The sequence below is a fragment of the Scomber japonicus genome, chromosome 2 (genome assembly GCF_027409825.1).
Source record: "Scomber japonicus isolate fScoJap1 chromosome 2, fScoJap1.pri, whole genome shotgun sequence".
NCBI lineage: Eukaryota > Metazoa > Chordata > Actinopteri > Scombriformes > Scombridae > Scomber > Scomber japonicus.
In genome coordinates, this window is record NC_070579.1 from 27,683,670 (window position 1) to 27,711,097 (window position 27,428).

Below are 27,428 nucleotides of genomic sequence, written 5' to 3' on the forward strand. Positions count from 1 at the left end.
TACTGAATGTTAGGACTGTAAACATTATGGGGCTCCCGCAGAGATAACCAACCGATCATTCACCTCCTGCCGTCACTTTCCAAAGGAATGCTTCTCAGATAGCGTTACTTTAATCCATGTCCTCTCCTCTCTTTTCCCTTCCTCTGTATCGGCTCTCATGCAAAACTTACATTTAGTGTCTCCCTTTTCTTGATTTAAAAAAAAATTCCCAGTATCTGCTTTGCTTTTTTTATATACACCATCCAGACTTATTGACATCACACTCAGTGAGAGTTGGATTCAATTCTTAAAAAAAAAAAAAAAACATATCAGAATGTTTAGTGCTGATTAATTTTTATTGTTCATGGCAATTAGATATTTAGTACAGTTAGGATCCATTTCAAAGAGACATGTTGGATTGTCGCCTTAGCTGTGACATCACCACCTGCGCAGTTCAACAGCTCTCCTCCTTGACAACCCTAATGTCCATCTTGGTTATTCTGTAAAGAGAACAATGACATGACATTTTGTGTTAAGCTCAGCTGAGATTTTGTTTAACTTTACATCAATGTAGGTGAACAGTACAGAGCCAGAGAGAGAGAGAGAGAGAGAGAGAGAGAGAGAGAGAGAGAGAGATAAGGTGTTCAAAGCCATCAGTGAAAATTCTTAATAAAGTTAACTATTTGTTAAAGGGTTTAAAGATGGAATATCAATAGAGAGTGACGTGGAAACGAGAAGCGGATGTCATATTGTCCCTGTTGTTCAGCTTCTGTGTGATTGGGCTATAGTTGAAGATGATATAAAAAAGAGCTGTGCTTCTTGAAATAAAATGTATTTCTCCAGACCATCCATTAATTAAAACATCTGTCCATTTTTTTGCCAGTATTTTGTTACTCTGGAATGAAAACGGTATATGGTCATCACAGCTGTTACTGTCATTTTCCAGTAAAGACGAGTGACTCCATTAAACACAAATAAACACAATCATTCGAATTGGCTGCTGCAGCCAGCCAGAGTTCAGCATTGTGACTGTTTCACCACCAGGTGGCGACTCTAGCAATTCTTTCCTCTATGAACTCAACTTGGGTGACACTGAACGGTTGTGTGAGTCCATGGGAGAGGAGCAGCTGTGTATACTCACTGACTCTGGGCACACAGGGTACACTCATTGGCATAGGTATTCCCATCGCTGCCACACACAGGGGCGAAGTTCATAGGACATGCCACAATCTCCTCCATGTCAGCACAAGATGGCTGCCACAACACAAAACACACAGCGTCTGGTGTTATAATCCTTCTTTCATGAGAAAAGCTTATTTACCATAAAACTCCCTCAAAAACACATTCTTCCACACATCATACGCAGTAATACACAAAACACCTTCATATGCACCCGCAGGTACTGTGTGAGTTTGTAATGTATGTGTCACCTTTCTCATGAGTCCAGAGTCCTTCTTTGCATCTGTAAAGAGAGCAGTTTACTTCTGAGATCATAAATTCATAAATGATTGACTCCATGATGCATAAAGTTTGGCTTAACCACACAATGAACTCACCAGATACAGAAATATCATAGGCATGCAGATATGACTTAATGAAAGTACACGTCAAATCCAAAACTCAATATACTACCTGTGAGACATTTTAACATAGTCCATGTTATTGATATTTTTCATCTAGTACTTTTAATGCATTATGAATACAGGCAGAAAATATATCATCTTACAAGTAGAGTATTTATCTGCGTGTGTGTGTGCGACTGTGTAGATTTGTTTTCACTTTAACATTAAAAGATTTTCCTCGTATCAATGTCAAAAAACACATCAAAACTATGTTGATTTAGTAGTATAAAAAATAAAACATAAAAACTCTATGAGTACTTTTTACTATATGTTTCATTCTATATGCGTTTTTACAAGTAATTGCTTAAAACTGCTCCATAGACTGATATTTATATAACATCTATAACACTCCAAACCAGAAAGCAAAGATACCTCAAATAAACTACAGCAATTATTTCCTCAGAAAACAGTTCACGTTCGCTGTTCATGTAAAGCGTCTCTTTGTGTTTCTTACCTGCAGCCACACAGATGAGCAGGAATGCGAGAAAAACAACTTTTCCAGTCATGGTGGATGAATATCTTGGAGTGACAGAAACCACTGAATGTGTGTCTGTAATATACTAGCAATTTTGTGTGTGGGAGTGTGTGTATACGTGTGTGTAGGAGGGTGTGTGTGTGTGTGTGTGTGTGTGGGAACACAGCAGGTGAAAACAGACGCACAAACTCGTGCTCACTCTAGAAACTCATAGTCACCAGTGCACATTACCACACGTGAACACACCCAAACACACATTTGCTCAACTTCCTGTACGTGTTGTTCAGTCAGTAGCAGCAGCTCTATTGGTTCACAGAATAAACTTGACATGACATAACATGAATAAAAATAAATCTCACATTTTTTCAAAATGTATGAATTTTATTTATTAATGTAAAGAGTAACTATACAGAATGGGTAACAGACTTAAACAGCTGTTGTTTAATACTTAAAAATGTAAACAAATAATAATATTGAGCACAAGAAGAGAAAATCACCACATTAGTATTGTCCTGCATTTCTCTCTTTATCTCACTATTGTCTGAGCTCTTCAAAATTTCACTGTGTCCTCTCTACCTCATGAAAGCCTCCATTCACTATTTCAAGTTTTTATACAAATATATTGAATGCAGTGGTGTAGTCTTGTCTGTTATCCAGTGCAGAGATCTGCTTTTAAATGTTTAATTTACTATCATCAAATCCCTAATTCTACACCATGGAAACAAATGACTTCTAAGTCTTTAAAGTGCTCACATTTAACAGAAGGGTTTGGTGGGTTGAGGCTTGTTAGCCCAAAGGCCCACAGCAGTTACTACATCCCCGATATAACGGAAACCCCTTCCAAGATTTTATATGACACAGAGCACCCGTAATGACAATCTGTCATCAATTTGAACCCTGGATATGATTTTTTGGATTATAAAGCATCACAAGCACAATTCTAATTAAAGTGGTCCCTGTTTCTGTTTAGTCTGGACTCTGACTAGCTCTGGAAACATCATTTTACATGAAGTGTCTCAACCTTGGGTCTGAAATGTTCTGACAGTAGAGATAACTTCAGCGTGGTAGCTTATTAATGTGTCCAGAGAGTGATTACAATTTGGCAACGTCACTAGTACATAGAAAGAACTTGCAGTCTGATGGAGACTGAATGAGATGTGCTTCTTGTTTGGAGCTGCTGACAATGAGAGAGGAGGACTACTAAACTGATCTGAGGGATAAAGAACTGAAATCAAAGCACGACTGTTGCCTCCTCAAGATGATGCTGGTTGATCAAAGATATATATTCAGCTCAATTTTGGCACAGATACTGTTTGTTCACTCCACTGGTAACGTTTTTTTTAACTCAACATCACAAAACTGCTATTGTACATAATATCCACAGCGATGCTGGCTCAGATCTAATCTGCTCCTATCGTGCTCTCACACACATATGTATAAAAGCATGTGTTCCTGGTACAGGTACCATCTTAACATCCCAGACAAGCAGTGTAGCTGTGAATCTGTGTATGGACGCTACAGTTTCACCCACAGGAACATTTCCATTTTACTTGTCTCTTCACCATAAATCACATTTTGACATGTTTTCTTCTTTTGTACAACATCATTTGGATTTAGACCTTGCATGTACATATGTGCCAGTAATCCAACAACAACGAAGCAGAATTAAGTCCTCTCCAGTCCTTTACACACTCATCTGATGGCATGCTTTGGCTCACACACAGAAGTGCTGATAATCCGGGTGTGTGGCCCAGTGGAAAGCATGCAATATATATTTCTACGTTACTTTCAAAATCCAGTCCAAATTGTTCGTCAATCTTCAGCTTTCACTTGGAGTCACAACTGCCAGTTTATGATGATCCTCTTGCCTCCTTACTGATTCCATTTAAAGAGAGCCGGGGCGAGTACAAGCCGCTATAGGAGACTGCACATCATGTACAGACATCAAGCAACCACAAGATTTTTTTTGACAATGAAAGACACAATAAAAAAACAGGTAAGTTCCATTCATTATCTCCACAAAAACCTGCTTTTTGTGCTTTGATGCATGTTGGTATCCATCTTATACATTCCTCGGCAGTCTACGCATGTTGTTTTTAATGGAGTGCTGAGATTTCTCTCTCCACCATCATACAGTATAGGCACTGTGCTCGACAATGTCCAGGACATCATGAACAACAAATACAATGGACAACTTGGTTATCAATCCTATTTTGTTATCCAAATAAAGATAAACAAAACTCCAAAGAGGTTATGTTTGTCTAGTAGAATTAAATTATTTTAAAAAATCGAATTAGTAGAAATTAATATGTTGCATGATTGCATGTTTCTCTTTGAAATCAGTTGGATTGTAAATGCTTTAAATCATCACCTGCATTATAAAAGAATTGAGCTTGGTAATGAAGAGATTGAGAGGTTTGACCCTGAATAAAAAAAAGTAGTCAGTCCGTCCTTTATCAGTTGGCAGTGAATGATCTGAACTTTTACACTGTCGTGACTTCACGATACAGAGTATCACATACATAGTCCCTTTGACTACAGCTAACTACTTTTAGGAATGGGGATACAAACTAGAGATATTTCCTTCTATCATCCCCAACACTGTGGCCATTGAGTAGCAGAGCTACAAGCTTTCCAGTCGAACAAAGCAAAGTTATCCTGCTGTTGCTTCAAGTGTTCTCTTCTTTCTGTCTGTCATTCTAGTGAAGGAGAAGCACCAGTCTCCAACCCTCACAGGAATATCCTCTCATCTTAAATATATATATTTGTTGCATTGATTTGCATTGAGTTTTCATTGTTTCAGTGTCTATCACGATACCTGCAGTCTCTGCCTCAACTTTTTTCAAGAGGCTGTGCGCTTAGGTGCAGGTCCACTGAGAAATGATAACAATTAAAAAAGACTAAAAAATAAAAATACAAAAAATGAGCATAGTCTTTTTCCCCCTCAGATTAGTGGTCCATATTTTCTGGGGTGGGGGAGGGGGGAGTGTGTGAAGCATAGCAACTTCCACTAGTGGTGTGTTATGGTGTCACACGCAGCTCTCCCTGGTCTTGTTGTCCATGAGGAAAGAGTTCATCTTTGAAATGTCCACTACCACAGCATCTCGCTTATTCAGATGGACGTCTTTCAAATGGTCCTCGTCACTTTGGTCCTTGGCAAAATTTACAAACACCTTGAAGGGGTGAAAGAAGAGGAAAGAAAATTAGATTTTGCTTAAATTAAAGTCACACACTATTTTTATTTTTTGGGTAAAGTGACTTACTTGGTCTAGAGTGGTCTGCGAGACGGAATAGTCTTCTATGCTGAGCTCCTCCTTGTTCTTGGAGAGCAGGGAGAAGATGCGGGCTAGGGAGGTAAGGGAGGAGGGCAGCTGGTACTGCAGCATGTTACGGTGTTTCTCCTTCAGTGTGCTGCCTGGCAGCTCCCGCTCAATGAAGTCCATCACCGGTTGGAGGTCTGGGTCCGGCCCCGCCACCCGCAGGATGATGGTGTAGCCATCACCAAACCTGATATGAAGTTTACAAAGAAGCTTATTACATTGACCTGAATTTTTAAAGCAGTAATCTGTAATTCAAGGGATGCTCTTAAACCAGTTTATTATTTATTATTTTAGTATTATTATTATTTAGTTATTTTTCAGGAAATGTTAAGAGCTTTGTGTATGTCTGTTAGCTGTTTTGAAATGGTTATTCTGGTGTGTATCTACCTGTTTTTGAGGTGTTGCACACTACCCAGACAGCGGAACCTGCCGTTGACCATGATGGCCATTCTGGTACAAAGTGCTTCACACTCCTCCATGCTGCCAAAAAATATCAAAGTTTAGTTGGCTACCAAAAATATAATCACATAGTTTTATTGACTCAATAAATGTAATTCTGTTGTTTAGTCTAACCTGTGAGAGGTCAGGACTACAGATCGTCCCTCTTTGATGATGCTCAGTATGGCATTCCACAGGGCACGACGTGCTTTAGGGTCCATACCTGTCGTAGGTTCATCCTGTTAACAGAAAACATATACTCAGCTGATGCTGCAATACACGGTCGAACACACAGTCCACACAGTTGTCATACTTTATGCAAAATAAGAAGTGTTTGTGTGAGTTTGTTCCCACTCACCAGAAACACAACAGGTGGTCCTCCTATGAGAGCAATGGCAGTGGACAGTTTTCTCATGTTTCCTCCGCTGTAGCTGCCTGCTGATTTGTCGACATATTTGGCTAGGGCCAGCTTCCGGATGCCCCACTCTGCCACCTAGTGGATGGGATCAAGATATAAACTTATCTTAATCAAGACAAAACTTAAGACTTGGTTTATTTGTACTGACCAATAATCAGCTTCAATAAAATAAGTCATAGGCAGTACACTGGGCACACGCATGTGTGTGTTTGTGTTGCTGACCTCACAGACTTCCTTCTCAGGCACTCCTCTCAGGATGGCGTAAAACTCAAGGTGCTCTCTGCCAGTCAACAGGTCGTTGATGGCATCAAACTGGGGACAGTAGCCCATGTTCTGATGCACCTCATCTATCTCTGTAGTTACACTGGAATGAGAGAAACACACAAAGAAGAGTATAATTAGGTATTATTAAAAAAAGATATATCTCAAACATAATTTAACCTCAATAAGAAAGCTTATTTAGTTCCTTCTAGCAAAAATCAGCTTGCATGAGGAATTTTCTTTCTGCCTTCATTCAATATCTATTCCAAATATCTTTAATCATCTCACTAATGAAAATACATTATTGTAAATGCTACAGAAATAATATGAGAAGGCATACTTTTCAGCTTTCATGTGTCTCCTACATCAGTCAAGCTGAATAAAGAACAATTTATTGTAAGTTATTGGATGTATTGTATATTTACCTCTTGCCAGCCAGGTAGGCTTCTCCACTGGTGACCATTGAGTCTCCTGTAAGCATTTTAAAGGTGCTGGTTTTCCCAGCTCCATTTACACCAAGCAAGCCAAAGCACTGCAGGGAAAAATAAACAGTTTTACTCTCAGGTTTTCTGAAATTGTCTTCATTGTAGTTGGTAAAGAAATCTGCTCATCCACATACAGATATAGCACTCATGTTCTACCCTTTATCTGTATTAAAGGCAACTTGTCTGCTCCTGGTGGTGTGGCATAGAATCGATTGTGTAACAGATGTAAGATAACAGTATCGTACCTCGCCGCGGGGGATGCCAACACATAGCCGGTCCACTGCCGGCTTCTGTTTCCGTTTGTAAATCTTAGTGAGCTGTCTAAGCTCCAGGATGTCAGATTGTCCACCTCCGCTAAGGATCCTCTGTCGCTCTCTGGCCACATCCTCATCTTCTTCTCCTATAGGCTTCAGATGACTGGTAGATGACCTGAGAGTCACAGATGCCACAAGGAGAGGTCACACTCAAGAAAGACTTACACAACAGACTTTTGTCAAATCCTCCACCCAGAGGGAATACGAATCGCATAATTGTTTAGAGTTGTAAAATCATATCAGGGATGCTGTGTTATGATCAGAAGAGCCCTCGGATAGAGGCTAAGTCTTGTACTAATTAAAAGTACTAATTGTACTGGATTAGGTACATGTTGCAAACGACATATATTAAAGTTGATTGATCACATGTATCAAACCAAGTCAGGTTTAACATACCTGGCCTTGAAGAAGAAGTGGTACTGAATGAGGACTGTGATAGAGAAGAAGATGACACCCTCAATGGCCATTGCAAAGAGGTTCTTTCCCACCATGTCCCAGGCCAGAGGAGAACGGAACCGGTTTTCACCTGATAAGACACAAACAGAGAACCTTGAGTGCCTTGTGAAAACCAGTTTGAATGTATTCATGATTGTTGTTGAAAGAGGGAGTTTAAGTAGTCGACTGTGCTTACCAAATCTCTCCAAAGCATCTGCCATTGCCTGATTCTTCACCATATCGATCAGTCCTCTGCCCAGACAGAAGTGAGGGAAGATGAGGAAAACGTTCTTCAGGATGTCGTTGATGCCACCGATCTCCTGGAATAATAGAGAAGTCACTTTTTAGGGATAAGGTATTTAATCTCAATCTTTCTTGAAACAACAATCACCAGTCAGTCAATCTACTGCTTCTCTATTTAACTGAATGAACATAATGAACAGTGAATGATTAGTATTTACATTGCTTCCAAACAGCTCCAGGACGAATGTGGAGACACTGCCATTGATTCCTATCAATATGTTGACGCTGGTCAGAACTACGTAAGCTGTGCTTGGGATCTTAAAGAAAAATGAGGCTGGATACATCAGCGGGGTGATAGACCATCTGGAAAGAGACACAAAGAACATTTTTAGATGCAAGAGAAAAAGAGAAAATAATAAAAGGAAGAGCCAAATATATTGAATGTCTGTGAAACTCACCCATAAAGCAACAGCAGCAGCGCCAGCACAGGCAGATTGGTGGAGGAGACGTAAGCGTCTTGTTGGAAACACACAAAAATAATGATGACCAGCGTGGCTGGAACGATGTAGTTACACTGCAAGAGAGGAAAAGAAAGAACATAAAAAATTGAGACGTTTTATTGTGCTGCAATTTCTGTTCTGTGATTTTACAAAGAAACTAACACAGCATTTTACTATAATATGGTTAAGAATAAGGGTTAAGGTCCAGCTGAACTGGAATGTCTTACCATGTCCCAGACAAAGTTGGCCAGCCAGTAGAGGAAGGGCTGCACTCCGCTGATAAACTGCATGTGTTTGGCCTTGTTCACTCTCTCCTGAATGAGGAAAACAACAAAACTGGCAGGGACAAAGGACATGGCAAAGATCACGCAGATGGATACCAGCACATCCACTGATGTAGTCATCCTGAAAGAGAGAAGATAACAAAGGAAAGAGAGATGAGAAATCATGTCTCTTGTAGAAGATCATAGAGATGTTTTAAATACACTGTATGTCTACATTAATAGGAATACTCACAAAGCGACTTGTGACAGCTGCTCCTTGGTGAGGTTGAGCGGATGATTGTGGGCAGTAATGCCAAACTTTGAGGGGTCTTTGTCGGCTGGCAGACTTGCCCGCAGGATGCCATTGTTCATCACATTAAGGAAAGAGCCGATGCTGTGCCAACCCTTGTTGTTGAACCAGATCTGGAAATTGAGAAGCAGATGGAATATTTTAATTTCTGTAACATCAGAGAGCAAACACAGCAGCCTGGAAGTAAATTAGTTGTAACTTTTTTTTTTACTTTTTAAGAAAGTATAGTAAGTAAGAATTTAATTAATTTAATGCGTTTAATCTGCGACAGCTGTAATAAATTACATCACATTGCTATATTCACACAATATGAATATAGCGAGTGAAGTGTTTTGTGTCAAATTGGTGCAGTGGTGTACTGGCCATCGGGCATATTGGGACAAATCCCAGTGGGCCACCACATCAGTGCACCAGTGAAGTATCAAAAACGTCTGTTTTAAAATGTGTTTTTACTGGCCCTCTCTGTGTGCTTTTCATTCAGGGTGCACATGAGAGCGTGCTGCATGTGTGCCACTGGCCAATCACAGCTGACACCCCAACCCAATACCCTCACCATTATATAACCAGAGCGCGTGTGTGAGTGCTAACCTTGACGTTATTCTTAGTGTCCAATCCTTGGACGAAACTGGAGAGACTGAGAAAGAAACGATCTGCTGCAGTTCCCTAGAGGGTGGATGAGGCAGAGAGAGAAGGAGGTGAGAGAGAATCTCATTTAGTGTTGCTTCAAACCAGCAATGATATCAGCCAGAGTTCATTAAGTCTATTTTCTGTCAAGTGCTGTCTTGCATTTGCAGTAACAATGTTCAACAATTAATAATTGTATTAATGTTACTAATACATTATTACATAACTGATAAATCAATGACAATTTCTTCTGAGGTGCTGCAACAGGAATGTAATTTAATAATGTTCCTTTATATAGCAATTAGTGTCCCCTGTTTCAATGGAACCACAATAGCAAGTTTTATTTATATAATGGTCTTTTGACCGACTTTGTGCAGTGTATGAATCAATGACGTAAAAAAAAATATCTCTTACTCTCTCCAGACGGAAGCGCATCCGCAGCTGAGTAATTGCATCATCAATGTCGTCTTTTTCAGACAGAAACTTAGAATTCCTGGCACCCAGCGAGAATCCACCGTATCTGTATAAAGAATGATATTTTTAAATACCAGCGAAGGACACCTCAGATGAAGACACTCTATACTATTGATGCACCAATAAGCTCAACATGAATCGTGTCAGATAATGTACCTGAACTCATTGACCCAAATCTTGTTCTTCAGGCTGTGAGAAGAGAAAGAAGAGAAACATTTAGTGCTTCGAGTAAAAAAAATACATTGAAGCAAGAATTAACAAATATAAATATGAGTGAAAGTCAAACTGATAAAAAGAGAGATGAGTGTCACCTCTTGCCGATAATCTGAGCGTAGGTCTTAACCAGATAGTCTGAGATGTTTCTGCCAGTCAAATTTTGAAGAGTGTCTTTGTCACTGGTCTTCATCTGGATACAAAAATACACAAAACTTAATTAACATGTGTTTATCTGTGTGTACTGCGTGTATATTTCTTTGCATGCAGGCCTTGTTATTTGGTATTGATTTAGATTTCATTATTTACTTTACTAAGTTTTTTTTTGTCTGCCATCACTAACCTGTGGTGGCGGAAGTCCCCCAGCACCAGCAGGACACTCTGGCAACATCCTTTTGCGCCCTTGGCAGCTGCATTCACACAGGGGAGAGGGATTCTCCATGGACCAATTACCTTTGTCGAAAATGTCCTTCATACTTTGAGATACTTGCGGGACTGACCACTCATCCTCTACTGCTGTGCAGGGAGTGTCACTGGAGCACAGAGGAAGACAAGTTCATTAAATTATGGAACTGCATGTCTGACAGAAAGGACAGACAAGTTACATTTGAATCAGTAAATAGAGGTAACGATTTAAATATCCATTCTATATGTGTTTGTGATTTCACTTAGATTCTTAATGCTTATAGATCTAATGTATATCCATAAATAATTCACTTTTATTCTCTTTTACAGAGAGATAGAAAAACAAATACTCACGGTATGGGTTCTCCTTCCATGCAGCGTGTTCCAAATCCAGGTTTATCTGTCAGAGCTCCCAGTAGTTTGTTGATGTGCGGGTCCTCAGGCAAGTCATTACTGTAACATAGAAAACCCACTGCCTTTAATACCGCAAAAATTATTAACCTTCTCAGGGGGAAATTCCTAAAAAAATGTAATCACAAGCAAATTACTTTTATTTATTATTTCACAATAGCTATCCTGAATTCCTTTAATAACTGTATGGTGCACTGGACAGTGGTTCTAAGCAAGTGAGTTTAAAAAAACATTAAGATAACACACAGTTAGGTAACCTTTACATATTTAATGGGTTGTGCACTTTGTAGATGGGGAAGAACACGTTTCAGGCAAATGTGCCATTGTGTCATTCAAGAGTTCAACTGAAGACAGAAATTGCTATGACAATTGTTGGGTTGGTGTGATTTAAAACTATATAGAATGATCATATTTTTTTGTGCAAGGATTAGAGATAAATTAACATGAATGAGAACTAAAATGATCTAGGAAGAGAGAAAAACATCTAACCTGATGAAGGAAAACTGCTCGCCATACATGCTTGGATGCAGGGCCAGACTGGGGTACTTTCCAAATGGAGGGACAATCAGGCTGAACACAAGGGCAATGCAGACAAACACTGCTGGAAGAACAATCTGAAAAAAGATACAGTGAAGAGGAAATTTTAGGAAAACCCCCACATTGTTGATTCAAGATAGTAAAACTCCTGAAGTGGCTTACTCTACTGGTACATTATGTGCATGAGAAAATAGCATGGGTATACCTGAGCAAAGAAGCCTTTCCTGGAGCGCCGAGCATAGAGGAATCGTTTCCAAAGTAATGCCACAAATTGCTGTCTCTTCAGACTCCAGCCTTTGACCTGGTACGAACCTTTACCATCTGTTCCACTGAGCCAGTCAGTCTCACGGGATTCTGCAAACAGACACGAGGAGGCACGTGAGCAAATATAACATGACAAGTGTATGTTATATTTGCTTTTCTAATAATATCAACTAATTGTTAGTATTAACTTTATAGTCTGACACAGATTTGTATGCTTTGTATCACAAATGGTTAAACACTTCTATGAATGACAGCAACAAGACTGTTGCTGTCATTTTACTGCATGCTGGGTAGTGCAGTTCTACCTGGGTCACCTTCAGAATCGTTGAAATCAAAGTCATCCTCTGTGAAGGGCTTCAGGCAGCTCTGGTGGTCTCCAAATGCATGATGGCGACGAATCCTTGTCGGCACGACTCCATCTGCAGCCACAAGTGGACGGGTTAATTAACTTTGTTTAAAGACACCTCCTGCCTTCTGAAGCTACAATTTATTGGTGGTTTATAAAAAAAAGATGTTAAGTGTGTGAATGCTGTTAATATTTCATCATAGTTTTCCACTGTTCTGAAAAACACATCATAAATCTCACCTGAAAGCTCAACAGAATCCACTCCACTGTCCTCAGCCACTTTCAGGAAAATCTTAAAGAGATGGAAGACACACGATTAAAAAATATTAGTCGCTTATAAACAAACAAAAAAAATGTCAACACAAAATATGTATATCAGTTTCATTCTTTCCACTTTGTTTACTATGAATAGTATAGCTGACTTAGGCCAGAAAAAAATAAAAATGGGTCAGCTCTTTCCTGCTCCTTACCTCCTCCAGGGTGGTATCAGATATTCCATAGCTTGATATTCCCAGGTCGGTCAGGCGATCGTCAAGCTCATGGAAGAGCTCTACAAAGGCTCCATCTTTAGCTGACTGGTAGGGTAAGATATATGTGAGTTCGTGCCCGAGATCCTCCACCATGCGAGCCTCTGGGACATGCTTGAAAATCACATTGGAGATGAGGGACACATCTGTGGGTAAGAATGGGCAGAAAGGGTGAGAGGTTGGTTAGAGAGAAAAAAAACCTCCATCAACATCTTATATATTATTCAAAGTTGATTTTAAGGCAACCAACTAAGTGTCAGCTCTTACCAATCGTGGTGGTTTCACTCTCTGGTTCGCTACCAAGACCTGCATCTGAACTGCTCTCTGATATACTGTCCTCCTGAACCAAAGCCAAAGAAGGTTAACAGTTAGTGAAACAAGAATAAATAAACATTTCCTTCCTTCCTGATAATGAATTCTCATTTGCTGAGACAAAGTAACATTATCTCATGCTTAAGGGAAGCTTATATGTGAAATATGTCACACAGACACCCTGCTTCTGAGAAAAAATATGGGAAAACAAATAATGTTTGTTTTATATTGAAGCTAATAGAGAGAGTGAAAGAGAACCTGTTATAATCTCTGTCATAACACTGGAAGTGAGTTGATTCAGTCATTATCTTTTGAATGCACATTTTCCCTCTACCTTCTCTGTTTTCTTGCTGTAGGAGACGGTGCTTGCAGAATTCCTGCAGGACTGAAGTGTCAAGTCATAGTCTCTCTTGACCAGGGTCAGGTAGTAGCCTGTCCCCAGTTGGGTCTTCAAGAAGAGCGAAGAGCCTACGCAGCACAGTTTGCCATGGGAAATGATGGCAATGCGGTCACCCAGGATGTCTGCCTCGTCCATGTGATGAGTGGACAGGATGATGGTACGGCCTGACAGGGAAAACATGTTCAGATTCATTTGCGATAATTTGCCATTTCTGAAAATTAAATTCTTCATCCTAATGATACATAAAACTGCACAATTAAATATAACAGAACTTAAAAAGAATAAACAACTACTTTATGTCTAAGAACCTACTATCAATTGCATTTACCTTGTCTGTATTTGAGCAGCAGGTCCCAGATGCCCCTGCGAGCGTAGGGATCAACACCAGCAGTGGGTTCATCCAAGATGACAACCTTTGAGCCCCCAACAAAAGCCAGGGCTACTGAGAGCTTCCTCTGCATCCCTCCTGCAAAAACAACCAGAAGAAAAGTCAGAAAAACACTTTTCAAAGCCTATATCATTATGTAAAATCCTTTCGGAATACATGTACAATATTACCTTAACTGTAAAAAAAAAAAAAAGAGAAGAAAATAATCAAACTGACCAGACAGTGTGCTGGTGCGTGATTGTCTTTTATGCGGCAGTCCAACATCATTCACAATTTGCTCCATCTCAGCCTTCACCTTCTCCTCAGGCAGTCCCTTCAGACAGGCGTAGAACCAGATGTGTTCCTCCACTGTCAGCCTGGATTAAAATAAACCAACAGATTGACAACATGTGGTCAGAGAGCTTCTCCAAAACAAGATCTAATAATAATGTTAATGCTACAGTTTTGTTCTTTAATAGCGGTCCATCATACTGGTTACGTACATGCTGAAAAGTACATTGTGCTGGGGACAGACACCCAGATTCTGCCGTATGGTGCTGAGTTCAGTGCGGATGTCCTTGCCAAGGATGTAGGCTGTACCAGATGTGGGTGGGAACAACCCTGTAAGGATTGACCTATCACAAACCAAGGGGGAACAAAACATTAAAAAAACCATCTCAGCTGAGGAGACAATAATTCAACTAATTTATGTGTTCTGCCCAGTTAAAATTATGATTACTGTAGATGATGCTTGTTATCTTACATAGTTGTGGTCTTGCCAGCTCCATTGTGGCCAAGGAAGGAGGTGATCTGTCCTTCATAGAATCTCAGGGACAGTCCATCCACAGCCAGCTTGTTTCCATGGCTGTAGACCTTCACCAGATTCTCGATGTAAACACCTGGATCAATATGGTTTGGCTCCTCCTCAATACACACAGCTGCAGATACAATAAAAATAAGAACGGTATCTCAGTGATTACATATAATAAGGTTAATAACAATATAAATAAAGGAAGGTGTCATCTCTCTGCACTGCAAATGAAAAAAATAATTGTACCATCAGCGTTGCCCTTCTTTGACAGGGGAGTTGAGATGTTCTTGTTTTCTTTCTCTCCACACCAGTATGACCTAGTGAATGGGAAATACCAAGCCCTGGGGATCCCATACTGACCTGAAATAGAAAGCGTTTTTCAGTAAATTTCAGTTCATGTGCATTAAACATATTAATAGTCTGTAGTTTAGAAATATAGACGTATGGCCAACAACTTCAGTTTTCCCATATACACAGTAGATCTTAAATGTATCTGGTGTGCTACTTTTTGTACATAAACTGGTTCAGCAATTTAATTTGTGACACTGGTTTGGTTCTGGTTACTGGTCTGATCATAAATATTGTCCATGACTCACCAGGGAAAACAGCTTCAATGTACCATGTCATTATTCCATAGAGAACGGCATCAAACAGCATCAGGCAGATAGATGTGGTCAGATTGTAGCTGTCCTCCTCCAGAGGGCTAGCCAGCAGATTGGACCACTGGATTCCCACTCCTTGCTCCTCAAACAGGGCAAAGTACTCACAGCCAAAACCAAAAGCTACAGGTGACAGCAGACTCTGAAAGAAGAACAGAGAGACCAGAATTTAGTGGATAGAGAAAATATCTGCACGTATATTTGAACCAGGAACTTTTTTATGTCACTATTTTTTGTTGACAGTCTAGGGATGAGATTTCTAGAAATACATTTATGAGTTTGAACTCTCATCTCTTCCATGACAACACCTCAGCACAACATATATGTTTTATTAAATTCCTTTCACACACCACAACGATTTTTGCTCCAAAGCCCACGTAGTCTTGCCAGGCGACACACAGAACGTAAGGCAGGTAAAGAGTGAAGTAGATGATCCCACCGCAGGCAGCTGCCAAGTTGGCACGAGAGAACAAGGTGCTGATGAGAAAACACTGCATGATGGTCACTACGCCAAAGGATCCCAGAAAAAGAAACACCACGCCTGGGTCACTGTAAGGCAGCAGGTTTCCCATCTGAGAAGGGTGTTACGAGAAAAAGAGAGATGAATAAAGTTCAATACTTGCATCATTATGACATCACTTGTTTTGATACATTTCTAGAAGATGACGTGTTGTGATAATGGAGTAGCCTAGTGATGACTAAGGTAAACATATCAGCAATAGTCAGCGTGATGATATTTAGCTGTTTTCTACAACATTATTGCATGATGAAACAATGGGTGTGGATCACTAACCTTCAATAACATCACCAATAAGCCAGCGCTGATCAGCAGAGGGATTAAACTGCTAATGAACCAGCTGAGCCACAGGATGCCGTTATTCAGTCCCATGATCCTCATGGTCTCTTTGAGTCGCGCTTCCTTCTCATACACCACACCCTTGATGATGATGGCCACTGAGTACATCCATGCCAAAGTCATGAAGAGAGGCATTGATCGACTCATCACCCGCAGGAAACTATTTTACAAAAAGGAAGAAAAATTAGTCTTGTGCCCTTTAAAGTACCTGTATGGAGATTGATTTTTTCTTCCCACACTGGTCTCTTACATGTCATCAACATAGCAAGGATAGGGCATCTGCTGAATGTAGATGCCTGTCTTTTCCTTGGTGCCAGTGACAGCTCTGATGATTCCTTGTTCAATCACGTCCTGCAGGTAGGAAAACCCACCCCAGATGTACCGAAGGTCCTCAAAGGGGTCTGCCCTGGGGCCAGGGTCCCAATAACTACAAAGCAAAGTGAAAATCAATAAGCTCATGGTGACATATTAAGAGTCTGCTATCTAAATTGTATTTTCAAAAATAATTACATAATAAATCATTTCTTGGTTAAGATGGTCCCTTACCCATCTTTAATCTTGTTAGTCCTCTCCACATTATCAATGTCCATGCGGATTTTGTAGTTGACATTGGGAGGCAGGTCAGTGCTGTTGCTATGGGCGATATCGGGAAACACAATTCCTGCCCAGAACTTCTGGTTGTCAAGAAGACCCATAGACTTGTTGACCAATCGCTCCTCATTAGCTACTGGTTCCAGCTTGTCCAGGTTCACACACTGTGAAGGAAAGAACAAGAGTTATATCACATTTTCATCAGAGTCTGATTAGGAAAGAAACACAAACTGTTGCAAGATCTAAATTATGTCTCAAGTCACCCAGTTAAAGAGCGGTGGAGCATGTTTCCAGAGAGAGAAAGAGATGAACTGAACCAGCTTATTTATGGTGGTTCAAGTTGTTCTGAATAATAACTACTTAACAAGATAATGTAAAGTGGTCTTAATGGTAGTGACTTGATTATATTACTGTTTAATTTAAAGCTGTGCTTTATGGAGTCATCAGCCTACAACTCATTTAAGTGGTCCTTAACAGCCCCACATCAAATATCACCCCATAAACATAACATATAAACATCATAAAGATTCCTGCTCAAACAATCACATGCTTTCCTCACAGCTATTGCTCAGAGGCTGATAAAAACTATGAACTATACACCCGATTACACAAACTCATGTGCCTTGGGCTAGACATTGAGTAACCACCCCAACGTTTTAGGATAATATGCTAAGATGTCTACAGATTAGCCTCTTACACACTTATCTAATATAAACTGACTTGTACCTTATCCCTGCATACTGAGTGTGTGAGAAGGCAATGAGTTCAAAAGCACAATGAAAATACAGCATGCTAATGCTACAGGCGTGACAGACTTTAATGGTTATATCAGGCCTTGACATAGTTTTTGTTGCGAGAAACATCAGTTTACACACATTATATGATCTCCTTAAAGGGTGAAATGCAGTCAGTAGGCCAGAGGGTTGTTTACAGCGGTGGTAGACCCACACAGTGTTAAAGAAATGTCATGTGGTAATGTTTTTGTAGCATGGACTGATCTGTACTGAAGGCTTAACATTTCCCCCTTTTTTAAATGATTGGGATTGTGTGAGTGCATTAAATGACTTTATTCAAAATGTTAAGAGGACAGAGGAGACTAAGCATAATAGAAATCAGTTATATTAAGAAGATCATCAGACATGCTTCATTAGTCTATGATATGGGAAACCCAATCATTTATTTAAGTAATTTGATTATTACTATAAATCAGAGGTATATCATTTGCTCACATTTACCACTGACCCATGATGTTTATTGTAGAGACATTTCAATTAAGAAATTCCCTTACACAGCTAAATAACACAACAATTGCCCATTCAATAGGGCATGGATATTGATTAACATTTGTCAGGAGTTTAGGGGTGGTTGTTTATAGCAAAAGCTTGGCTTTGGCATACTGACCCAATAGGCAGAGACACGGGGCATTGACACAACCAGCATGGCTATGATTCGATTTAATGAGGGAAGTGAGGGGAAAGAACATTTGATTTCAAGGTTTTTAAAAGCCATGACTGGATCTAAACACAGTTAAATTGTATTAAAAAAACTATAGAAGATGCCAGAAGATTGACCTGAATGGGCAATTACCATTCAGCCCATTTCCTCATTAGGTTTTCTACATCTTGATCTATATGTAAGATACTGGATAACAGCTATTTTATAGACACAACCTAATACCCATAGAAATATGGGTTTATTGGCATTGTCCTTGAAAACAAATTACACAGTAATTTTATGTCATGTGAACATCATAACATGCTCTACATCCTTTTAACTCAAAATTGATTTTATATATATAACATATTTGGTTAAAAAAAATCTATCACATGCAATATTCTCTTTTTAATTGCATTGTGATTATTACTTTTTGATTTTGTGTATGTTTTCTTTTTGGTGGTACATCTTTTTACAAACATACTAACCTCCATGAAGCGTGAGATCGTCTGGATGGCCTGGTCTGTTTCATTGAAGACCTCTCTCCAGGTATAGGCTGATCTTGCAGGTCTTTTGTCCTTTGAGATCTTGGATAGGAAGTTTGATACATCTGACACCCGCCACTCAGTGTCACTGAGCTGGGCGTTGAAGAATGCTGCACTGGCATTATTTTGGAGCAGGGTCTGCAAAAAGGAATGTTTATGTTTATCAATTGTGTAATTTTATTTTGTGATGAACAACACCCAAAATATAAGAGAGGATACAAATTAACCAAACTCTAAAATAACTTCATTAATTTCCCCGTCATAAATCTTTCTTAACCTTCTTCCTCTCCAGCAGAGAAATGTATGTCAAACAACTGTGGGAAAAACAAACTGGTGAATAATCACTGTATGCCTTCATTACTGCTGTGCTCTGTGTGAGTTTCTGTGTAACTCTTTGTGTGGCTTTGACCTATTTTACTGTCATTTAATCCTTAAGATCCTTCTTCAAAGGCTATTTTCAAGTTCATCGTCTGTGTTATCTCAGCCACTTTCCTGTTCACCAGTTGAAGAAAACTATGTTATGATATAGAACACAGACAACCATTTCATCATATTTCAAACTACAAATTTGTGGTTATGCAGTTATAAATCTCATAAGAATACATTTCACAGCCTTAGAGGATGGCCCATCTCTGGCAGAAACTCTTTTTTTTGTCTTGTTCATGTTTTCAAAATACATTTAATTATTCAGCAAATACAAAAGGAAGGTAGTTTACAATATCACCATTCACCACAAGGTGGAGGTGGTGGTTATGTGATGACTGAAGGGAAAAAAAAAAAAAAAAAAAAAAAAATATATAAACCAAAAAAAATAAACTGAAAAAAAAACAACCTCTTAACAGGAAGAGTTATGAAATATACACCATCTGATTGAGAACTTGATGGTAAATGGCCTGTCCTCGTAGGATAATTGTACAATCTTTAATCTCACCCAAACAAATAGTCCTGCTTATTAGAGGACCATTGGAGAACCAATGTGTTCTTGTCTGTGCTTTAATGTGATTAAAAAGACAGCAAATGTTTTAAATGAGGGCAAGTCTTTTTTTAAGACTGATGTCAGAACAACATCATAATTCATCCATGCATTGTTTTAATTAATCAAGTTTTAACTTAACTTAATTAACTGTCATTATATTAGTCTCTGATGTTTGTCTCATTTGTGTTTACCTAGAAAGACACCAGCCAGTATGAAAAAACAGTTATGGCTTCTGTCCTCTTTCTCCAGAGTTTCAAACATTTTCATCAGCCTGAGAAATACCACAAGTGCATAAACAACTTTGAAGGGATTCAGGGGCAGTTGCTGACATGTCACCATATGAACCCATAAGGAAGCTGTAGCTTTAGTGCTTTATTGGTCCTTCCTTTTCAAGTTCACATCAGATACTTAATTACACTCTAGTCAACAAGATGCACAGATTACGTCTTTAAACTCTCATGTAAACAGGAAGAAGATTGAGAACACAATTCTGGTATCTGTATGTATGTCAGTGCAGACCACTCACCCTGACCATGTCCATTTCCTCGCTATTCTCCATGAAGTTCCAAATTTTGGGCCTCATCTCCTCCCACATCCCACCAAGGTCCCTCAGCACGCCGAGCTCCTGGAAGGTCTTATTGACCTGGAACACACCACACACACAAACTCAGTCTCACTTAATGGGGCTACCGTCAGGGTTTTGATGGGTGTTTTAGACATGAGGGGGCCTATTTTACCTCATGGATGATCCTCTGTGTTGCTGGAGTATCAGGAGTATACAGGATCTTTCCCATGAGCAGAGGTTTCAGAGCTCTCCAGATCATCCTGGAAATGGGGCTGGACTCCAGGCTCCGCATCATGTTGTTACAATAGGGAGCTGAGAAATAAAGATACAAAGCATTTACTTTTTAAGTCGTGACCCTTGTTTCTCTTCTATGGTGAAAATGTTTAATCATTTACCTTTCCAATTACTGTCTACCATTTAATTGTGGTGTTGTTGTTGTTGAATGAGACTTAGAATTGTAAAGACTATGGAAAATAAATCTGTTTGAGGAAAAAGTTCAGTGAGATCTGATGAATGCTTACTTGAAGTGTTGTCGTAAGTGGAGAGAGGTTCGCTGTCACTGTCGTTACCATGGTTTCCGAACAGGGCCTTGTAGTTGTTGTCTTCATACCAGTTAAGAGATTTGATTTTAAGGCCGCCTCCCTCTGGGTGTCCACAGACGATACGTGACACAGCTTGGTACATTTGGTTTGGAGAGCCTGTGGCATTTGCAGTAAGATACAGGATCTCTTTTCGCATATCCTTCCAACTCTTCATATTGGAAAGCTGTGGGGAGAGAGGCACAAGCAGAAATGTTAGCAATGATGGCTGGCCAGTAACCACAGGTATATCATTCCAAGTCCAAAAATTGATATGGTAGGGAATAAAAATACACAACTCTCAGACCTGTAAACATGCACACAAACATTTAAAAAGGTATTTATATATCAATGTTAAAAAAAACATTTAAACATTTGATAATTAACAGCTCAATAGGCAAGTCACAATTAACAGTTGGCCACACTTAGACATCAACACTCATACAGATGTAAGTATCGATGTCTCCTTCGGCAACACATTTTGGATGTAATAATAGTCTCACTTCAGGATATTTGGCTGTAAGCTGTTTTGTCTCATTATGCCTTGAATTAAAGTACAAGGAAAAGTTGTATTTTACTAAGAGCTCTGTAAAAAAAACTTTCGTCAGGTTCCATGTCTGTGAAACGAGTCCTGCATGAATAAAACAAGGTCTCTTTATACTATTCATGAGTTTGCTGAACGTACTGCATGTTATATCTGCTTCATGTGTCACCACGTCTGTGTTAAAACCTGCTCTGTACATGCTTTTCCTTTAGGGGACTATCACATGTCTCATATCCTGTAACTCACAATGATAGCACTGAAAATAATATGTCTGCAAATACATTTGTATGGTTATCATCTGTCACAACAAATGCAGCTTATATGAACCCTGTGTGTGTGTGAGAGAGAGAGAGAGAGAGAGAGAGGGCTGAAGTTACTAAAGGTTATGATCTTCACTATGAATGGTATTCTAGACATGGAAGTCAAGCGCTGCACTGTGGGGCGGAGACACTTAGCGCTTAGCTGTCTGCCAGACTAAGATAAATTTAACTACTGTTCCCAGTCCTATCTAACCCCCCCCCCACACACACACACACACACACACACTCTCTCTCTCTCACTCTCTCTTCCCTCTCACTCTCTGCACATGCATGTATTTGCATATCTTTCTACTGGAGAGGTCAGATAACATGATATAACACGTACATCGCCGTATTACTTAACATGTTAACATGTTATCACACTGTAACTAACATACTAGAAAAATGCATGTTTGATGCAGATTTATGGAGCTTCTTACTGCATGCATGTATTTACTGGTGTTAACAGACTTACACTGTGTGCATCTGTCAAACAATATTCAATACTGAAGGCTTGAGGGTAGCGTGCTACTGTAGCCTGGTTGCTTATCACAACACAGAATTCTTGCACCACTGCCCATCAGCTTCTATTAACAGTCCATTATTGTTCAGACTTGTTGATAAAGTCAGAAATGAAAGCCCAATTTCTCCCAATCTGTCAATTTTGATTTTTTGTGAGAAGTCTGTGGATCTAATATTTGTTAAACTTTCTTGTGACATTTAAAGTTTGTGGAAAACTGTGTGGCATGACATCAAGTTCTGCGGTTGTGTTCATCATAACAACAAAACAAGTGGGTTCTTTGTCGTATTTTTTGTCTCCACATAAACTGTCCTTGATTTCCCATCAACATTCAAATGCAGTTTTCCTCAGGCTGCAGGGAGCAGCAAAGTTCATTTTGGTTCACACAGGGGTTGCTACAGGTCAAGAGACAAGTCACTGCAAGTTCCCCATTTAAGTCTTGAAACTGGTCAACTGCACATGCAATTATGTCACCAACTCGTGATGGCAAAAGAATGAAAGGAGGGGGTTTATGTTTTCCTGCAAGTAAAACAAAGAAAGGGAGGAAGAAGAAGGGTAGCTTTTGTTTCCCAAGTGTGAACCAGAGGAGGTTTCATGGGCTTACGGTACTCTAAGGCTCCGTGTGTGTGGCATGGGGGCTGTGGAAATGGGACCTTTTCATAAAGTGAAAATATGAGGAGGTCAGAGGTAGATGCTAGAAAATGAAAGACAAATAAAAAAAAGAGAGAGAGAGACAAAGAAAGAAAGACAAATCATAAAAGGTTTGTTGCTCGTCTGTATGTGAGAGAGTGACTTTCAGCGGAGAAGGAGAAGGAAATGAGCACTGGAGGCAGGAGTGGAAGGTGCTAGAACAAAGAGAGGTTACTATCGGTTGTTCTCCTAATAGGCAAACCTCCGCAGGCTCAAGTACAGCACAATTACACTGACAATTGTTACTGAGTACAAACCCACTCATAGACAAACACAAGATCCTCACATGCCATGCAGAGCAAATAACACTGTTTTCTCTGTCCTCTGTGTTACTTCAAACCGACTTGAAATTCTTATCCTGCCTTTACTCTTTCTGTCAACAAGATATTCAACACTGTTTTCCAACAAAGAGAAAGTGAGACTAAGGGAACTGTAACATCTCAGGTCACTCACTCACACGCATTCCCTGAGATCGTTCTGTACTTGGTTGCTTTGCAGCTGAGCGTACAACCACATCAAACAGCCACATGCTTTCCTGTTCTCTCGCAATAATTGTGTGTGTACATCATGTTAGACTGGATGCATATCTGGGTCTTTGTGTAAGTGTTTTACTTGTGTGACTGCCACAATTTGTGGATTAAAAAGCTCTCAGTGTGCTTGTGTGTGTTGCATATGTTCTAATAAACATGTGTCCTCCTGTCCTCATTGCCAGAGGCTGCAGTAACTGCAAAAACAGAGCAATGACTGACAGAAAAGTCAACCATCATTTCAATCCCTCTGCTCTGACATCAAATACTGGCACACACATAAATATCATGAAAACTAGTTTGTTTTGACTACTGTGTGTGTGTGTGTGTGTGTGCATGCGTGAGAGAGAGATAGAGAGAGAGAGAGAGAGAGAGAGAGAGAGAAAGAGAGAGAGAGAGAGAGAGAGATCCTTCCTGCCAAAAATGAGTAAGGGATGCATCTCTCACTGTGAATGAGCATTAATTTGTCTCTTCTGAAAGTGTTTTTTGGGTGACTGAGTATATGTGTCATTCCCCTAGAGGCATTATGCTCATGTTAACTTGAGTGACTAGGTGAGTAACACACACGCACGCGCGAGCAGACAGGCAGGCAGCAGAAGAGGAACGTCCCGGAGTAACCTCGTAGCAGAGCCTTGTATGAGGTTACTAAAGTTCAAATTTCCATTCTGCACACAGCTTTTCAACCAGAGACGTTCAGATCCAATTGTGAATTAAAGGTTAACAATGAAATGATACATTTTAACTACAACATGGTTGTTACCTACATATTTTAAGATTATCAACTGAATTAGTTTGTTTTGAGGTTACTAGAGTTCACTGCTGCTCTTTCAGTACAAACCTGTTCAAAACCAAACATAATTCACTGCTCAGTGTAAAACAGTAAAAAGCAAGCAGACTTAAGAACATTGATATTAAGCATCCGTGTTGAGCCTAATAACGAATTATATGAATTAAATATATATAAATACTGATCAGATTAAAATTACATATCTCTGTATTATGTCCTTGTAAACACTAAAAGTATAAGAGACACACTCTCTTATAGAGAGAGCCACTTTTATCGATTCTGTCTTGACAGGTTGTGGATTTCTTCACGATAATACTGATCAGGTTATGGAGGTTACTAGAGTTTATTCACTCGCTCCCTACACTTCGCTTAGCAACGACTTAAGCTACTTAAGGCCAACAATACAAAGAAGATAAACGTCACTAATGTTTCTGAGAAGCATGTCGATTAAAATTAGAATAAGTATGTGTTTGGTGTGTACCTGCTTGCCAAGAAATGTATCTCTTTTTTTTCTTTTATTACAAATTATCACAATAAATGCTTTAGTATAAAGTGCTGCAATGGCACAGAAATAAGTAGGAATCCAGATTATTAGAGCTCTAATCTTGAACAACATTTGAGATTTAACAACAGTAAATGAAGGTGGCTGTTGAGCATTCTTGATTAATTGATTGATTGCTAGGACTTTTTTTTTTCTTTTTTAATATAATTTTCTAAATGGCTGTGAAATGCTGGTTGATAATCACCAGGTAAGTCTATTCCTCCACTCTACCAGGCTACTTCTTATCAGCATGTAATGCTAAGCATGAAAGCTTTAAATAGCAAACAGTATACAGAATGGATAACTGTTAACCTTTATGTTTATACTACTGTATATAAATGTTGGTTTATCTTGCTCCTTTCTTATATATTCAGAAACATTCAGACTCAGCGAATGTGTAACTTTCCTGTGGCCAATGTGTCACATGGCTGACTATGTGAAAATTAGCTTTTTCTTCACTCCTGAAAAATACATTTTGTAGAACACATTACGTTTGTAGTTCTTTTTGCCTTCCAACAGTGCTAATCCCAGGATTGAAACACAGGCTTCAGATGATTACTGATTAGGACGTACAGGTTACATGAGTGCAGCTCTCCATTCTGACAGCCTCATGTCTCATCTACCAACTGGCTAAGCAAACCCATATAATCTGCTTCAAACCAAATAATACATGTTGAAAAGAAAATGATTTCATCAGTGGCCATCTGTTAGAAACAAAATAATTAGTGATTACTTTACATAGATGCTCTTTAAATCAACACCAGTTAGTTCAGACGCAAACAAAAACATGGTGAAACCTGGGAGGAAGTTGTGCAAGAGTGGTTCAAGTTGACACACAGCCATTTTTGTCTTTCACATTGTTCACGAGTTTATGTGTGATAACCATTGCCCTTTCACTCAGTGCTAAGCAAAAGGGGCTTGGTATGGCGGAAAAGGGATAAAAAAGATTGCTGATGGTTGCAACATTAGTGGTTGAGGACACAAGAAAAGGCCAGCTCATTGATGTTCTCACAGCTGATTAGACAGGAAACACTATCACACCCACACTTGTACATACAGCTGGGTCTTTATGTTATGCTAACTCAGCAGAGTAGGAGCCTGAGAGAAAGGGGGTTGTGTGTGTGAGTGTGTGTGTGTGTGTGTGTGTGTGTGTGTGTGTGTGTGTGTGTGTGTGTGTGTGGTTTTGCACCACCGGCTGCTACTGCTCTCATTTCTCACTACATTCCAGCTGTTCAGACTGGGTTACATTAGATGAGATGTGTATATATTCTGTGTGTGTTTGTGGCTGTGTGCGCGCATGTGTTTCTATATATTTTGTATGACAGTACAGTGCACCTGTATGTTGGCAGGGTAAGACATTTCCACTACCTAACAGTAATTTGAGTGGAAGCTGCTTTCCAAAAAAGGAGAATTGGGTCCCCAGAAAATCCCCAGAAGTGCACTGTGTCGTTGTGGTGCAACAAAGATAAAACATCTATTAGCTAAACATTAAGAAACAAGAGCATTTCAACGACTGGCTGACCTTGAGGATGACCATATTTGGTCTCGTTTTTTTAATATGCAATAGTGGCAACAGGAGCTTTTGGACAGTTTGTCATGACTCTTTCCCCCTTTTGTTGATATTAATTACAAATCTATTTTGCTATTTACTCTCTGACCTACTTAACACTCCATACAGTTTTTTTTTAATCAGAATGTATTTTAAATGGTTTCAAATGGATGCATATTCATTTTCAAGCACAAATCACAGCTCTACAAATGAGTTTTGTGTAAGCTCAAAGTGTTAATATTGTCAGAATGGCCTTGAAGCTAAACGTCTACTTGCACTACTCCTACGTGTGATCTGTATGTACAGTAAATTAAATACCTTAGTCATGAGATGGTTCCTCGTACGAATTGATTTTATTCATTACTACTGAAAACTGAACTTTGGAAACAAACATGCGAGTAGTCCTGTTTGCATTTGTACCAACATGTGTGGGTTGTGTGTGCTCTATGTGTATCTACCTCCACGGCCAGTGCTCCCAGGCTCTCCAGAAGATTGTCGGTTGCAGCTGAGACTTCCTGAACAACTTTAGGGTCCGACCTCACATCCTTCTGTTAGAGAGACAGGGGATCATTACAATGTTGCAGATATTTTACACTGTATTTATGGTTGATGGTTCATTTGCAAAAGTAAAAGACATAGTTCAAAGTGAATGAGGGAAAATAAAAATGTGCCTATAATGTTGTTTGGTTTTGTTACTTCATTATATGATAGACATGTTTGCTCATTTGTAATGTAATACTCTCATTCACTCTCATATTTTTAGTGGTGTATTATCACTACTTTTGTAATTCTCTACAGAAATTATTAGTTTTCCCTTATGCCATGTGTCCCATATCCTATGATATGCAGTAATATAGTGGACAGGACATGTTCATCACAGAGACAGAGGAAGGTTAAGAGTGAAAAAAACTGTGGTAAAGGAGCAGGGGAGCAAAAGAAGAGAAAACGTGATTAGGGTCAAAGGTGAGGAAAGAAGGGGCTGAGAAAGAACAACAGGTCAGTGTGGCTTTGAC

At 39.4% G+C, this 27,428-nt stretch overlaps 2 protein-coding genes across 5 annotated transcripts in view; both read right to left on the bottom strand.

The window, feature by feature from the left end:
* Positions 1-316: 316 nt before the first annotated feature.
* spink4 (serine peptidase inhibitor, Kazal type 4) lies at positions 317-2,324 on the bottom strand. The gene is made up of 4 exons (XM_053332960.1): positions 2,056-2,324; positions 1,410-1,441; positions 1,121-1,233; positions 317-479 (listed from the first exon to the last, which is right to left on the bottom strand). The coding sequence occupies exons 1-4, from the start codon at positions 2,105-2,107 to the stop codon at positions 434-436; spliced, it is 243 nt and encodes an 80-aa protein (XP_053188935.1). The 5' UTR covers positions 2,108-2,324; the 3' UTR covers positions 317-433.
* Positions 2,325-2,436: 112 nt separating this feature from the next.
* The window catches only part of LOC128375911 (phospholipid-transporting ATPase ABCA1-like), a 41,368-nt gene continuing 16,376 nt past the window's right edge, over positions 2,437-27,428 (bottom strand). For 3 of the 4 annotated variants that reach the window (XM_053336344.1, XM_053336328.1, XM_053336336.1), the window contains exons 8-49: positions 26,874-26,963; positions 20,902-21,145; positions 20,553-20,692; positions 20,342-20,458; positions 18,783-18,977; positions 16,816-17,024; positions 16,520-16,696; positions 16,207-16,429; positions 15,764-15,985; positions 15,351-15,555; positions 15,001-15,114; positions 14,707-14,881; positions 14,447-14,578; positions 14,181-14,320; positions 13,905-14,042; positions 13,511-13,740; positions 13,132-13,204; positions 12,808-13,010; positions 12,578-12,629; positions 12,297-12,410; positions 11,933-12,081; positions 11,680-11,804; positions 11,134-11,232; positions 10,718-10,907; positions 10,473-10,567; positions 10,318-10,350; positions 10,102-10,207; positions 9,652-9,726; positions 9,007-9,176; positions 8,718-8,895; positions 8,449-8,564; positions 8,209-8,353; positions 7,944-8,067; positions 7,709-7,838; positions 7,244-7,427; positions 6,939-7,045; positions 6,475-6,616; positions 6,193-6,327; positions 5,970-6,073; positions 5,784-5,876; positions 5,340-5,583; positions 2,437-5,249 (exon numbers count right to left, since the gene is read on the bottom strand). In XM_053336344.1, the coding sequence (XP_053192319.1) occupies positions 5,106-5,249; positions 5,340-5,583; positions 5,784-5,876; positions 5,970-6,073; positions 6,193-6,327; positions 6,475-6,616; positions 6,939-7,045; positions 7,244-7,427; positions 7,709-7,838; positions 7,944-8,067; positions 8,209-8,353; positions 8,449-8,564; positions 8,718-8,895; positions 9,007-9,176; positions 9,652-9,726; positions 10,102-10,207; positions 10,318-10,350; positions 10,473-10,567; positions 10,718-10,907; positions 11,134-11,232; positions 11,680-11,804; positions 11,933-12,081; positions 12,297-12,410; positions 12,578-12,629; positions 12,808-13,010; positions 13,132-13,204; positions 13,511-13,740; positions 13,905-14,042; positions 14,181-14,320; positions 14,447-14,578; positions 14,707-14,881; positions 15,001-15,114; positions 15,351-15,555; positions 15,764-15,985; positions 16,207-16,429; positions 16,520-16,696; positions 16,816-17,024; positions 18,783-18,977; positions 20,342-20,458; positions 20,553-20,692; positions 20,902-21,145; positions 26,874-26,963 (6,081 nt within the window). In that variant the 3' untranslated portion in view covers positions 2,437-5,105. The remainder of the gene's footprint in view (positions 5,250-5,339; positions 5,584-5,783; positions 5,877-5,969; positions 6,074-6,192; positions 6,328-6,474; positions 6,617-6,938; positions 7,046-7,243; positions 7,428-7,708; positions 7,839-7,943; positions 8,068-8,208; positions 8,354-8,448; positions 8,565-8,717; positions 8,896-9,006; positions 9,177-9,651; positions 9,727-10,101; positions 10,208-10,317; positions 10,351-10,472; positions 10,568-10,717; positions 10,908-11,133; positions 11,233-11,679; positions 11,805-11,932; positions 12,082-12,296; positions 12,411-12,577; positions 12,630-12,807; positions 13,011-13,131; positions 13,205-13,510; positions 13,741-13,904; positions 14,043-14,180; positions 14,321-14,446; positions 14,579-14,706; positions 14,882-15,000; positions 15,115-15,350; positions 15,556-15,763; positions 15,986-16,206; positions 16,430-16,519; positions 16,697-16,815; positions 17,025-18,782; positions 18,978-20,341; positions 20,459-20,552; positions 20,693-20,901; positions 21,146-26,873; positions 26,964-27,428) is intronic. The other variant, XM_053336351.1, reaches the window with a different exon arrangement.